The sequence below is a fragment of the Abramis brama genome, assembly GCF_963993115.1.
Source record: "Abramis brama genome assembly, chromosome: 8".
NCBI lineage: Eukaryota > Metazoa > Chordata > Actinopteri > Cypriniformes > Leuciscidae > Abramis > Abramis brama.
The window spans coordinates 10,309,101-10,325,281 of NC_139970.1; the positions used below are offsets into that span (position 1 = coordinate 10,309,101).

At 42.5% G+C, this 16,181-nt stretch overlaps 1 protein-coding gene across 2 annotated transcripts in view; it reads left to right on the forward strand.

Annotated features, from left to right (window-relative positions):
• The window catches only part of pde11a (phosphodiesterase 11a), a 95,494-nt gene that overhangs the window by 40,016 nt on the left and 39,297 nt on the right, over positions 1-16,181 (forward strand). For both annotated transcript variants that reach the window (XM_084123381.1, XM_084123382.1), the window contains exons 4-7: positions 4,511-4,651; positions 5,308-5,372; positions 14,598-14,730; positions 15,875-15,950. In XM_084123381.1, the coding sequence (XP_083979507.1) occupies positions 4,511-4,651; positions 5,308-5,372; positions 14,598-14,730; positions 15,875-15,950 (415 nt within the window). The remainder of the gene's footprint in view (positions 1-4,510; positions 4,652-5,307; positions 5,373-14,597; positions 14,731-15,874; positions 15,951-16,181) is intronic.

A 16,181-nucleotide genomic window follows, 5' to 3' on the forward strand; every position in this document is an offset into this window, starting at 1 on the left:
AGTATGTGGGAGCTCATATTCAACCACAGTATGTGGGAGCTCATACTCAGGAAGGCCTAGTGAGGCCTATGACCTGAAAACCACAGTATGTGGGAGCTCATATTCAAGAAGGCCTGGTGAGGCCTATAACTTGATTACCACAGTATGTGGGAGCTCAAATTCAACCACAGTAAGTGGGAGCTCATACTCAGGAAGGCCTAGTGAGGCCTCTGACCTGCTAACCACAGTATGTGGGAGCTCATATACAGGAAGGCCTGGTGAGGCCTCTGACCTGATAACCACAGAATGTGGGAGCTCATATTCAACCACAGTATGTGGGAGCTCATATTCAGGAAGGCCTGGTGAGGCCTCTGACCTGATAACCACAGTATGTGGGAGCTCATATTCAACCACAGTATGTGGGAGCTCATACTCAGTAAGGCCTGGTGAGGCCTATGACCTGATAACCACAGTATGTGGGAGCTCATATTCAAGAAGGCCTGGTGAAGCCTATAACTTGATAACCACAGAATGTGGGAGCTCATATTCAACCACAGTATGTGGGAGCTCATTTTCAGGAAGGCCTAGTGAGGCCTATGACCTGATAACCACAGTATGTGGGAGCTCATATTCAAGAAGGCCTGGTGAGGCCTATAACTTGATAACCACAGAATGTGGGAGCTCATATTCAACCACAGTATGTGGGAGCTCATTTTCAGGAAGGCCTAGTGAGGCCTATGACCTGATAACCACATTATATGGGAGCTATATTCAAGAAGGCCTGGAGAGGCCTATAACTTGATAACCACAGTATGTGGGAGCTCATATTCAGGAAGGCCTAGTGAGGCCTATGACCTGATAACCATAATATGTGGGAGCTCATTCAACCATAGTATGTGGAAGCTCATATTCAGGAAGGCCTAGTGAGGCCTATAACCTGATAACCACATTACTCCTTGACAGTCAATTCCTGGGAGCTCACCTCAGGGAGGCCCAAGCACTGTCTGGTTGCAAAATGGGGACTGTCTGGTCAAGGAGGCCTGTTAAGACCTACTACCTGACCATCGAAAAAATCTTTAGATTTACTTTCTTACCCATAACATTTTGCCCCAGACTCTAAAACAGGAGACGTGGTCTGAAAAGAAACAGAAATATGTTAATTTCACATTTTACAAAAAGACCAGAATTACACCTGCTCTTTTTGTTCACTGCTCATCATTTTAATTCCTCAATTAAAATGCAGCCAAAAACACTGGATAACGCGATCTGGATGATAGGCTGAATTACTAAATATCGAACTTCTTAAAAGTCAGATAATATTCCACCATTTTAATTCATAGAATTAAATGCAGCCATAATCACCAGACAATACTGTTTTAACATTTATACGTTCTCATAATCTACACACTGCCTCGGCAAGCGCGAGAAACGAGCCGTTAAAAAATATTTGGCTTTCATCCCTCAAGAAGAAAGTCAACAGGTGCGAGGTTGAAACATCCGACAGCGCACGGATTTATTCTTTCTCACGCGCGCCGAGATATTTCTTAATGAACACTGCCAGCACCCTCAGGAACTGACTGTGAACGCCTCGTACCCAAACAGTATTGTTACACAGATCGCGCGCACCACGCTCAGGTGCTGAACCCTCTTCCCTCGAGAAAAGGGTCCGACGAGACCGGAGCATCTTTAAATGAAAAACGCTCACAGCCTCCCGCGCGCTTCAGCGATATTCTCAAAACAGACAAACAGTCCCTGAAGACGAAAAGATGTTGTCGTGTGTACAAGGCTCCCCTTTATACATCCAGGTCGCGCGTTAATCAATCAAGCTGATGATTCACGGGCTGTCGCCGGTCAACATGATTGACGTGAGTTGATATTTGATTTCAGACACCTGTCACGCCTGAGGCGTTCCCCATAGCGTCATTCTGACGTAGTGTAGAGTTCCCTTTCGAAAGGGAACTACTAATGGGACTTTAAATTTAAATATAAACATATGTAATTATATATATAATTACACATTTCACCTTTTGTACAGATGGTAATGAAACTAAAAGACTAACACGTGTAGGTGTTCAGCTAAATCTAATTGATTTGAAAGTATTTCAGTTTTTTTTATTTTAGATTCAGTTTTGTATTATGACAACTTTATCAGTTTTGAAATGAACGTAAATGTGCAAATTGGCCTGTGGGTACATTGAGTTTGAGTCTAAGTGAGAGATGTATTCATGTAATTTGAAAGATGTAGTCATTGAATGCATTTTGTGCCAAAGCAATGATAAGTGATCCAGCTCAGCTCTCATATGGCGCTTTTCCACTGCATGGTACGGTACGGCTCGGTTCGGTACGGCACGCTTTGACGCTTTTCCACTGCATGGTACGGTACGGCTCGGTTCGGTACGGCTCACTTTTGGCGCATTTCCACTGCATGGTACGGTACGGTACGGCTCGCTTCGACTCGCTTTAAATGGTACCACCTCTGTTGAGGTTCCAAGCGTACCGTACCGATACTAAAATGTGACGTGAAAACACTGCAGATCACTGATTGGTCAGACAGAATCATCACTACCAGCGTCATTGTATTTACGACACGAGACACTAAACCCGCTAGATTTAAATAGCCAGTAGACAACAGCCAGCGCTGTAGCGCCTGTTTTAAAAGTATTTGCTTTAAAAAAAAGAAAGAAAAAAAAAAGAGTATAAACTTCAAAAAAAGAAATGGCTGAATCGTGGTCAGTGGACGAGGTGCAGACGTTCCTCTCGTTGGTTGCCGAGGAGTGAATGCACACGGAATGAAAAATTCGCATTTAATATGATGATATCATGGCAGTAGAGACGGCAACTATAACGATCAGTCCCACCCACTTTGAAGCGGTACTAACTGCAGTGGAAAAGCAACCGAGCTAAAGCGAACCGAACCGTGCCGTACCGAGTCGAGTCGTACCACGCAGTGGAAAAGCGAAGCGAGCCGAACCATTCCGCGCCGAGTCGAACCGTACCGAGCCGAACCGAGCCGTACCATGCAGTGGAAAAGCGCCAATAGACTGATGTTGTGCTCACTGTGTGAAGAGTTTTGAGAAAGTACCCAAGTATTTAGAAATGGGACTTTAAATTTAAATATAAACATATGTAATTATATATATAATTACACATTTCACCTTTTGTACAGATGGTAATGAAACTAAAAGACTAACACGTGTAGGTGTTCAGCTAAATCTAATTGATTTGAAAGTATTTCAGTTTTTTTTATTTTAGATTCAGTTTTGTATTATGACAACTTTATCAGTTTTGAAATGAACGTAAATGTGCAAATTGGCCTGTAGGTACATTGAGTTTGAGTCTAAGTGAGAGATGTATTCATGTAATTTGAAAGATGTAGTCATTGAATGCATTTTGTGCCAAAGCAATGATAAGTGATCCAGCTCAGCTCTCATATGGCGCTTTTCCACTGCATGGTACGGTACGGCTCGGTTCGGTACGGCACGCTTTGACGCTTTTCCACTGCATGGTACGGTACGGCTCGGTTCGGTACGGCTCACTTTTGGCGCATTTCCACTGCATGGTACGGTACGGTACGGCTCGCTTCGACTCGCTTTAAATGGTACCACCTCTGTTGAGGTTCCAAGCGTACCGTACCGATACTAAAATGTGACGTGAAAACACTGCAGATCACTGATTGGTCAGACAGAATCATCACTACCAGCGTCATTGTATTTACGACACGAGACACTAAACCCGCTAGATTTAAATAGCCAGTAGACAACAGCCAGCGCTGTAGCGCCTGTTTTAAAAGTATTTGCTTTAAAAAAAAGAAAGAAAAAAAAAAAGAGTATAAACTTCAAAAAAAGAAATGGCTGAATCGTGGTCAGTGGACGAGGTGCAGACGTTCCTCTCGTTGGTTGCCGAGGAGTGAATGCACACGGAATGAAAAATTCGCATTTAATATGATGATATCATGGCAGTAGAGACGGCAACTATAACGATCAGTCCCACCCACTTTGAAGCGGTACTAACTGCAGTGGAAAAGCAACCGAGCTAAAGCGAACCGAACCGTGCCGTACCGAGTCGAGTCGTACCACGCAGTGGAAAAGCGAAGCGAGCCGAACCATTCCGCGCCGAGTCGAACCGTACCGAGCCGAACCGAGCCGTACCATGCAGTGGAAAAGCGCCAATAGACTGATGTTGTGCTCACTGTGTGAAGAGTTTTGAGAAAGTACCCAAGTATTTAGAAATGTGTCCTAGTGAATTACATTACATTAAAGAAAGAAAATGAGTTTGAGATGAAATGAGGGTGAGTAAAATCCCTTTAAACATGCAGTTGACCTCAAACACATAACTAGCCATTAAATAGACGGTTTACACTCATCCGTTTAGGACCCTTGCCGAATGTCCCTTACTTGGGAATGTAACACATCTCAGGACGTAATGATGCATGAAATGCACTTCTAGCTTGCTGCGTACTTAGACATTTTTGCATTCATATCCTTCAACTACGTCAACTATGTTCCGGTTTTGTCTGTGTGTGTGTGTGTAGGCTCTTCTGGAGGTTGTGAACGATTTGTTCGAGGAGCAGACGGATCTGGAGAAGATCGTGAGGAAGATCATGCATCGAGCTCAGACTCTGCTGAAGTGTGAACGCTGCTCCGTCCAGCTGCTGGAGGACATTGAGTCTCCGGTACGCTCTGATCCCTCACCTTCCTCCTCTTCCTCTTCCTCCTCTTCATCTTCCCTCCATCTTTCTTCTCCTCCTCTTCCTCTCCATCTTTCTCCTCCTCCTCTTCCTCTTCATCTTCCTCTCCATCTTTCTCCTCCTCCTCCTCCTCCTCCTCTTCCTCTTCTTCCTCTCCATCTTCATCTTCCTTCTCTTCATCTTCCTCTCCATTTTCCTCCTCCTCCTCTTCCTCCTCTTCCTCTTCATCTTCATCTCCATCTTCCTCCTCATCTTCCTCTTCCTCTTCATCGTCCTCCTCCTCTTCCACTTCCTCTTCATCTTCCTCTCCATCCTCCTCGTCCTCTTCCTCTTCATCTTCATCTTCATCTTCATCTTCCTCTCCATCTTCATCTTCATCTTCCTCTCCATCTTCCTCCTCCTCTTCCTCTTCCTCTTCTTCCTCTCCATCTTCATCTTCCTCTCCATCTTCCTCTTCATCTTCCTCTCCATCTTCCTCCTCCTCTTCCTCTTCTTCCTCTTCTTCCTCTTCCTCTCCATCTTCATCTTCATCTTCCTCTCCATCTTCCTCCTCCTCTTCCTCTTCCTCCTCCTCTTCCTCTTCCTCTTCATCTCCTGCTGCTGCATCTCTCTAATCCTGCTCACTTTAATGTCTCCTGCAGGTGGTGAAGTTCACCAAGTCCTTTGAGTTTCTGTCACCCAAGTGCAGCGCCGACATGGAGAACAGGTGCGACTGACGGCAGGTTAAACACACACACACACACACACGCACACACACACAAACACACGCGCACACACATACACACACACACACACACACTCACTCACTCACACTCTCTCACTCACTCACTCACTCACTCACACAGACGCGCACACACACACACACACACACACACACACACTCACTCACTCACTCACTCACTCACTCATACTCTCTCTCTCACTCACTCACTCACTCACTCACTCACTCACTCACACACACACACAAACGCACAAACACACAAATGCACTCAGTCAGTCACTCACTCACTCACTCACACACACTCTCTCTCTCACTCACTCACTCACTCACTCACTCACTCACACACACACACACACACACACACACAAACACACAAACGCACACACACACACACACACACACAAACGCGCACACTCACTCACTCACTCACTCACTCACTCACACTCACTCACACACTCACACACACACACACACACACACACACACACACACACAGTAAAAAACTGCATCTCCATATTATGCAACCTAAAGATTAGGCAATAATGTGTGTGTGGGGATATTTTGGGGATATTTAATTTTATTTTATCAATCAATAAATTCCACTAGAAACAAACCTTGTTGTATTATTTTATTTTAATTTAATACTGTGAAGCTGCTTTGATACAATCTGTATTGTGAAAAGCGCTATACAAATATACTTGATTTGATTCGATTTGAATTAGGCAGTAATTAGCTAATTATAGGTTGTAGTATATTTTAATATACAGTGTTGCAGCTTTTAGTGAACTGTGTTGTATTTTATACAGCATTTTAGTGTTGAAGTTTTCATGTATGGTATATTTGTGTTTGTACAGTTTATTTCCAGTGTAGTTTGAGTGTGTATCCCTTGTGAAAAAGAAGTGCACTTGTGTGGATGTGCACTTTGTAGTGTACTTCGAATCTTAAAAGTATATTTTAAAAACTGTACTTGCAGATAACATAATATTAATAAAATAAAAGAGCGAGAGACACATTCACGACTCTTTCTTAACACACTTACACACAAAAAGTTCTCTCTGAAATAATGTCAAATGAAAGGTTTTACTTTAAAGTACATTTTGAATCGTATTTTAATAATCTGTTGTAATTTAATAACCGTGCTTTAAAGAAGTACGTATGTGTCGACTAACACACTAAAGCACATGTAAAGTACTTGAATATAATTTTAATTGTAGTGTGTAATTAAAAATTTGAAATATACTAATTTTGTACTATTTTGTGTGTACAGTGTATTTGTGCTATATTGTGCATGTATGTGTTTTAGTGTGCAAAGAGGTGATTTAATCAGTGTTATTTTATATAATATTATAATATTTGAAATTTTTCTAATTAGATTTTTATTTTAATTTTATTTTAAGTTTTATTCATTTTGCTTTCACTTTGTTTTGATCTTTTTTTATGAAGGTAATATGATGCCATAAAGAACAAATCAGGGTAAGGTTTGTGAAAGTGTACATAAGATTGCAAGTGTAAATAAAATTTGCGTTTGCAAGAGAAGATTTTGTAACGCTGTCAGAGTTTTAAGTCTGCCCAGGATGGATAGAAAAGACAGCGCACACGGACGGTAGTTCCACGAGTCTTTATATAATTCCTCTCAGTTAAATGCACTCTTCTCATACATGTCATAGAGCGAATATTAACAGGGGAAAAACACTCTGAATACACGCTACAAATAAGAGTAGAAAGTAAACACAGTAAATTAAAGGAGCAGTCGGTAGAGCGGTCATCTCTCTCCTCTCACGAGCAATACTCTTCTCTCATTGCGCACGCGCTCACTTGAACAGCGCGCATACAATAACGTGTCATCTTAAAGGCATATACAACATTCATGTCATGAACACTATAACATTAGGTGGCCGTTACAATTTGTAAAGGTGTAAATCGCCTTTCATGTGTAAGAAAAAAATATTTCCTGCATTTAACTGTTATTCGTAAGTGTAATGCATGTATTGTGAAACTGCAGATTCATGCTAACGCAAAATAAATAGGATCTGTATTCTTCTGACTTTCATTTTTCCGCGCTTACACTTTTGGCACGTTTTTTTTCCCGCACAAATACGTCCAAAAGCACTGCAAGCCTGTGAACAGCAATTTGCAGCGGAGTCAGGAACTGCAAAACAGATTGATCGCATAAAATGAAACTTTGTGTAAAAAAATAAACTGTTGCAAATGTCTAAATGGCTTGTGTACATGCGGCAAAAAAGTTCCCGAAATAACCCGATTTGTACAGTGGCATCTTTCTTTTACCTGCACTTACAGTTTTGGCACGATTCTCTCACTCATTGAGTTTTGCTGTATGGCTGAGACTTGGCGTGTTTGGTGAACCAATCAGATAAGAGTAAAACGAGAGTCAGCGAGAAGCTCATTTGATTGGCTACATGAAGAAGGTGGACCCGCCCTCCTCTTCACTCTTGCAAAACTCAATGAGTGAGAGAAACGCGCCAAAACTGTAAGTACAGGTAAAAGAAAGACGCAACTGTACAAATCGGGTTATTTGGGGAACTTTTTCGCCTCATGCACACAACAAGCCATTTAGACATTTGCAACAGTTTATTTTTTTTACACAAAGGTTGTTTTTACGCGATCAATCTGTTTTGCAGTTCCTGCCTGCAGTTCAGGTTGCAAATTGCTGTTCACAGGCTTGCAGTGCTTTTGGCCATATTTGTGTGGGAAAAAAAAAAACGTGCCAAAAGTGCCTAACAGGTGTTAGTGTTTAATGGGAAGGTGAAGGGGAGGGATTTAGGAACAGGGTAAAGTAATGTGGCATCCATTTATGATTGTAATAAATGTAATCATGTACAAAGAAAATGATGTTATTACTGCATACTGTTTTATAACAAACTAAAATACACTGAGGTGCAAATAGTATCTGCAACTATTTACATTTAGTGCAAATAGCTGCTACCTTATATATTAACAGATACATGCTTAGAAGTATTTTTCATTACATGTTAACTATTGTTAACAAATAGACCCTTATTGTAAAGTGTTACCAGTTTATTTGAATTCAGTTTTAGTCGTTTAAGTATTTCAACATTTATTTCAATTTCAATGTTTAAACTTGTTTAAATTTTAGTTTTTAAATTTATATTTAATTTTATTTCACCTTTATTTGAATTAGCGAAATCGGTTGTAATGTTGTGCCGGTGCTGTATGGCTGTACAGCGGGACAGGGTTATTGTGTGATATCTGTTATCTGCAGTCTCAAAACCCTGAGCTCAGCTCTTAGAACACACACACACACACACACACACACACACACACACACACAATGAGGATCCCAGAAATAAGAGCAAACATGTTCCTTTGTGTTAGGTTCAGCCGATCGGTCTGTTGTTTGTGACTCTTTTGTGTTGCGAATGACAACGAAGCGCACAGGTTTGGAGATCTCAGTTGCCATATGGGTGCTTTCACACTGCAGTGTGTGTGTGTGTGTGTGTGTGTGTGTGCTCAGTCACACATATCATCTCATTCTCTGCAGCTGTCTAATGTTCCAGCAGAGCTCTGTCTGGGGAGATCACACACACCATCACCATCTCAACACATGCATCCCTCAGCCACCCTCAGCATCCGTGGAACAAAACATCACACAATCACTTTACTATCTTGCTAAAAGTGCTCTGAGATATTAAAGACAACAACAATATTTTCAAAATGTATCTATTACTATTACTTTTACTATTATACTACTAATTACTATTTAAAAAGAGCTCTACTGATAAAAATTTGAAAGGAGCATGATTTCGTATGTAACACCTCGAGAAATCTAGGCTCAAAACAGCTTACAATACATTCACGGCCCCCTTGCCTATTCTCCGTTGTAGCACCCTCTCTGGTGGCCACCAGGAGAGGTCTACTTCGGTAGAATAGCTTGGGTGACCTGAGCGGTGAGGGCTTCTCCTTCGTGGAACCAACCCCCTAGAGCCCCTCCCCCCTCTAGCGCATATATATACATATGGGGGAAGCTAGCATTTCATTCAGAGCTCCAGCTGAGGATCAGATGTCGATCGCTGCATCAGAGAGAGGGCTGTTATGCTCTGGAAATGAGGGTGATGCTGAGCTTCCTACTGTAATGGTGTGTGCTTATGGTGACACAGATTCAGAGTTCCCGGGTCTTTTCCCGGATGTGCATTGGAAAACTTAGCAGTAGGGAGCTACTCCTCTCTCACTACCCTCAACCCCGGGGTGGCTGTGCGCAGACCACCTCCACCCTGCATTTGAGGCCAATATTCTCTTAATGCTCAAGGGTAGTTCTGAGCCGGGGGTTGAGCTACGCATGTTGACTAACCGTGATCAAGGTCACTGCGCAGGCCCTCGGCCAGACGATGTCCACCTTGCTGGTCTAGAAGCAACCCTGGCTTACCTTGCAGAGGTGCGAGAGGTCGTCAAAGTACACTTTCTCGACACTCCCATCTCACAAGGTGGCCTTTTCGGCGACACTGTCGAGGACTGAGCCCAGTAGTTCTCCACAGTCAGTAGCTGACTGAGGAGCTTCCCCCGACGTGGCATCAGAGTCCCTCGGGGGCCGCCCCTCAGTCTACTCGCTGCCTAGGTTGTCGTCCCCTGCAACAAAAAAAAACACCGGCACAGCCTGTTCTACTGTGTCTGCTGCAGGAGGACGACACCACCCGATCCGGAGATGGGGGAAGCTGCTCTACCCTGGTGGAGGGCTGGGCAGTGAATCTTTTGAGTCAAAATTTCAACAAAATTCTCAACAAAAGAAAAAGAAAAAAAGAGAGCAGTTCCTCTATCTTTGGGTCTGAAGAGGGCCCAGAGAGCAGTGGGAGGAGAGAATCCTCACCATTCTCATCCGCCTCTTCTATCGCCAGCGGGCAGAAGCGTGCAGTTCAAGAACGCACCCCTCCTCCTGCACCCCCTGCCCTGTGGAACCAGGTAAGTGTTGCACAGCACACTCAGACCCCACTACGGGACCGTGTGGCAGATGAGCTATCACGAGCTGTGCTCCCGGGAGAGTGGCGACTCCAACCCCAGGCGGTTCAGCTGATCTGGAGAGAGTTCAAGAAGGATCAGGTAGACCTGTTTGCCTCTCCAGAGACCTCCCCCTTCACAAATATATGTTTCCCCCAGTGAGCCTACTTGCACAGACCCTGTGCAAAGTCAGGGAGGGCGAGGAGCAGGTCCTACTGGTGGCTCCCTATTGGCCCACCTGGACCTGGTTCCCAGAACTCATGCTCCTTGTGACAGCCCCTCCCTGGCCCATTCCTCTGAGGAAGGACCTTCTTTCTCAGAGACGGGGCACCCTATGGTACCCGCGTCCGGGCCTCTGGAAAGTCCATATCTGGTCCCTGGACAGGACGCGGAGGTTCTAGGTGACTTACCCCCAGAGGTACTTAACAACATTGATTCGCCTTGAAGTGAGTGGAGTGGTGTTCCTCTCTCCGAAGGGACCCTCGAAGATGTTCGATAGGGTCCAAACTTTCCTTCTTGCAGCAAGGGTTGGAGCGAGTGCTCACTCTACGAGAGGCGTTGCATCCTCCTGGGCGTTGGCACGTGGCGCCTCACTAACAGATATCTGTACAACTGCAGGCTGGGCAACACCTAACACGTTTGCTAGATTTTATAGCCTATGTGTAGAGCTGGGTCTCCTCCCGTGCTCTCAACCTAAACGGGTAGAAGCACTGAGAGGCCCGGCTCTGTGGACCTATATTGTGCCAGAGTGAAAAACCTGTTGAGTCCTCCACCACCCTCGGAGTCGGACGTGCCTGAGCGTCCGGCGCCAGGCCTTTATCTGTTGAATCCTTGAGAACCGGGTCTAGGCTGGGTTCCATATGTGCGACCCTGCGGGGATCCCATATGTGTATTCTTCCACGGCTGCTTCTAAACGGAGGCCCGTGTCTTTCCCTTGGGCTAAGTCACCCAGTATATCATATGCAGTACAACCTTCGGGTTAGTCCATATGTATATCTCCACATAACTCCTTCGGGGAAGAATGTGGCTTCCACAGTGTTCTTTTAACGGAAAGGGCACGCTTTCCCAGTGTTGTCCAATAGTCTCACTGTATGGGCTACCACAGAACAACAGTCTCTCTGTAAGCCCTCTCCAATCGTCCTTCCAGACAAGAAGGGGCAGGAAGCTTACACAGGGCACTGGAAGGGGGCAGCAGCTTTGGCGCTTTGGTAGGGATTCTTTTTCGCCGGACACAATGTATGTTGAGAGTGACCGATTGTTCGGGAACGTCTCGGTTACATATGGTAACCCTCGTTCCCTGAAGGAGGGAACGGAGACATGCGTCCCGTCACCACAACTCCTGTACCCCGCTGCATGGCCGGGCCAACTGCTCGGCTCCTCAGCGAAAAACTGAAGATGCAATGCACCTTCTGCTCATTATATACCTGCACTGCGAGGCAGAGCAGCTGCTGCAAATGACTGCATGCCAATGTTCATTGGCTCATTTAGTTACACTCAAAGTAGTTTGGCTTTCTGGCAAGATTACTATTCGTCTCCGTTCCCTCCTTCAGGGAACGAGGGTTACCACTTGTAACCAAGATGATATTTTGCTGAATAAAATGATCCTGCCAGAAGTATTGCGTGATAACTTGATTGTCTTGTTCTGTCTGTATCATCTCAGTGAGCTTTTGTGAGGGTTTACGCATGCACTGTAAGGTGAATTCTACATTTTCTGAAGTTTCCGTATGGGTAGGAAACTTTTGGAAAACGCTTGAAAACGCTAGTGTGGACGGAGAGCGTTTTGAAAAGAAAACTCATCTCTATCCGGATGAATGTAGATGTAGCTTCAGTCACACTCATTGTCTGGTCTACGACAAGGACTAGGGATTACTTACCTGTCAACTTCCCTGAGATATTTACCTCCTGCGATTTCTCCAAGTTCCTGTTTCCTTGTTCCCTTGTCTGTTCTCCAGCTCCAGCAGAAGAGAGAGAGAGAGAGAGAGAGAGAGATCCAGTGTTTCCGCTATCCCTGAAATACAAAGACATTATTTGTTATTCAGTCAGTCTAACAGCAACCAATAGTTGTGTGTGGATATACTTAAAATTTGAAGTTACATCCTCTATTGTCACCTGCAAACATAAGAACTGAAGCATTATACTTGCACTGCTCATCGTTTATGGTCTATACTCACCTGTTATGTTATTCATCCATCTCTCTCTTGAGTCTGATACCTCCTAACTCCTACTTACAGTAATTAGGTAAAAAAACACTCTAATGTTCAGCTAATTGCATTAATAAACTACAATACATTTTCATTTAATTGCAATTAACATGCATTTAAGTGTCCGGAAATTTAGCTAAAGTGTAAATCTAGTTTCACACTCAGTTTTACTAAAGGATTATATGAACACATAAACTTGTAAAACTGAAAAAAAAAATATATATATATATATCTCACAGCTGTGAAATTATACAGCTTCAGTGTTCCTATATATTACTGTCATCCACAGTAATATGTGTTTATAGAGGTATATAGGGGTTTTATGTGTGTTATTTAGTGATTTCATCCTCTGTGTTGGCTTCTCTAAAGGTACAGCCGGAGCCATTATGTAAGAATGATTTGAAACAGCTCGAGGCCAAACGAGAGAGAGAGAGAGAGAGAGAGAGAGAGAGAGAGAGAGACGCATCTCCGCTGCTCACCCAGACGCACACGAATGCAACATACACACAACACACGTGCAGATCTCAGTTACACACATTCACACGTTCTCATCTCAGTTACACACATTCACACGTTCTCATTCATCCCTTTGATTCTGGCATTTCCTCAGACAGCAGCTCGCAGTGCCGTTAATCATGTGTGATCTTTGGGGTGTGATCGAGAGTGTGTTTGATCAGACTCTCTCAGCCTAGAGCACGAGAGCCTGAAATGTACCACGTGAGAGAGATTAAAAGAGAGAGGGAGGCTACATCATTTAGGACTGTGTCTCCGCTGCACGTGGGCGTTTATGAGAGTCAGAGCGTTAACTTCTCATTGCTGTTGCAGGCTCCATAGAGCCTCACTTAAATGCAGAGGAAAGTTCGTTAGCTGTAAATGACTGTAGAGGGAATGGCATTGCGAACAGCGAGTCAGCTCCTCCAGCTCTTCATGCAAGCGTCTAAGGCTCTCTTCACACTTTGTTCGATTTTCTTGGTCCGAATTTGCATTTAATTCCACCCCCTTATCCCAGCAGGTCTCTTTTTACATTGTAATTTGGGTCCGAACCATCCTACGTTTGCGTAATTGAAGTGAGCACCACCTTGAGTACTACTTACTTAATAATGTTGGGTTAAAAATAACCCAACGAGTAACCCAACTATGGGGTGTTATAGCACCTTTCTAACTGTGGGTTATTGTATAAAAGCCAGTTGGGTTAAAAGTAACCAAACAGTTAACTATTTATTTGTATTTATGACATTATTTTAATAAATAAAACACCCTTTTCAAATACAGATTGTTTATTTGTATAAAACAGTAAATATGTCTGAACAAATTTTTTTTTTTTTAATTACAAACTAAATATTGGGGAGTCCAGAATTTAATGTAAATATACATAATTGTGTACATAAATTCAAAATACACAAGTTTACATACAACATGCGTATTTAACTCAACAGCCGGGTTATTACAATCTATAACAATCTACATTGTTAAAAGCGCTATATAAATGAAGATGACTTGACTTGACTATTACAGAAAATACCCAACGATTTTGAAAATGACCCAACATTTTTGGAAAAATAACCCAACATAGTGACCCAATATGTGTAACCCAACGGTTTGGTTAAAAAAAATAACCCAACACTTTTTTTGTGTAGTGACAGCTGTTTACACGGCAACAATGAGGCCCAGATGAGATCTGCAGATTTTTGCATTTTGAGTTAAAATATATTTTATATACAGTATATAACAGCTGTTACAAACAAAACTGCATGCATTTTGCAGAAGAACGTTGTTTTGGTTGTGCTTCGGCTCTGCGTGACTGTGCAGATGAATATGGTTATTGACCATAAAACATTCACTTGTAGACTTAAGAGATATAACTAACTAGAGAATTTTTTCCATGACAAAAGTTCAAACGGTGCAGGATGAGTTGTACACAAATTTAATAATGAGGGTGTAGGGTTTACAGTAAATGCAAGCCCAAGTATGAGCAATAGCAAAAGTGATTGTCTGGTTACACATAGCAGCACGCATCATTTCCTCTTTGTCTTGTCCACAGCTTCAAGGACAGCATGGACAAATCGTCCTATTCTGATTGGCTGATTAATAACAGCATTGCAGAGCTGGTCGCTTCCACTGGGCTTCCTGTGAATATCAGTGACGCCTACCAAGACCCACGCTTCGACGCTGAAGTAAGCAATATATAAATGAATGAAGCCTGTTACATGGCATAAGCATGGCTGATGTTTGGACTCCCATTAAAGGAGTATTCTGGGTTTAAAAAAAGTCTTAAACTTTGTTACCATTTTACATGTCAATCAGTTTTTACAGTGGAAGTTAGTGGGTCATGTGTACCGGAGGATTTAAAAGCAGACATGCAGTTTGTTTTTTAAAGCACTTACATGAATTATTTAGTAAAAATGGTATTTAGTGATCTGTAAATTCTGGGCGAATGAACTTTGTGTTTATGTGCTAATGATGCAGTTGCTCCATGTAAACAGTATTTAACTATTGAGGTCTATTGCCACTTAAAGTCAATCATCATTTCAAAACAGTTTTTAGATGGACAATGTTTTATTGACACATTCAATTTATATTTTAAACAAGAATTTAATATCTATTTATTTGAACATTTGAATTTTACATATTTACATTTTTTAATTCATAATTGATGATCAAAATTGATTGATTAATTTCATTTTTAAGTGGCACTTGTGGTCCTCCATACTTTAAAAATAGTTTTCAGGCCTTTCCTACAGATCACTACAGATCACAGATCACTATGGAAGCATGTTTGTGCCACGGAATAAAAAATAAAAAAGGTAATTGTGACTTTTTGTCTCACAATTCAGATTTTTTATCTCAGAATTGCGTGATATAAAGTCACAATTGTGTGTTAGTTTGAGTTGTGAGAAATAAAATCGCAATTCTATTTTTTTTCTTTCTGAATTGCATGTTTATATAGCGCAATTCTGACTTTATAACACACAATTTGGACATATAAAGTCAGAATTGCATGATATCGCAATTATCTTCAAAAATGTTTTATTCTGTGGTGGAAACAAGCTTCCATAGATTATAGATGCTACAGGAAGAGCCACAGTTGTATTTTTCCCAGAATATTCCTTTTAAAGAGCCTGATTAAAGTTGAGAGAGACTTCTGCTCTGCATAAGACCTTGGACCTCTGTCGGCTCTTGTGTGTCTTCTAAATGCTAGCAGCACAAAATTATATAACACTGTGTCTTCAGACGATCTCATATTTTTGCTCGCTTCTCCTCACAAGCTTCTAGTCAGATCATTTGTTTTTTGATGTGATGACAAGTGTTTGTTTTCAGGCAGATCAGTTCTCTGGCTTCCATATTAGATCTGTCCTGTGTGTCCCTATCTGGAACAGTAACCACCAAATCATAGGTAAGTTATCCAATGAACCACTGTTGTTTCACTACATATAGTATATATGTATTGATGTCCCCGGCTCTGCGGTGTTGTACTACCTTATGTGGGAGCAAATGGAGGACAAACAAACATGTGTATGTATGATAATGTCTGTTTAAATGTATCTGTGTGTCAGATCAGCGTGTGTGTGTGTGCTGCTGCAGAGCGCAGTGTGTGTGTGTGCGTGGGTGGATGTGTGTGTGTGTG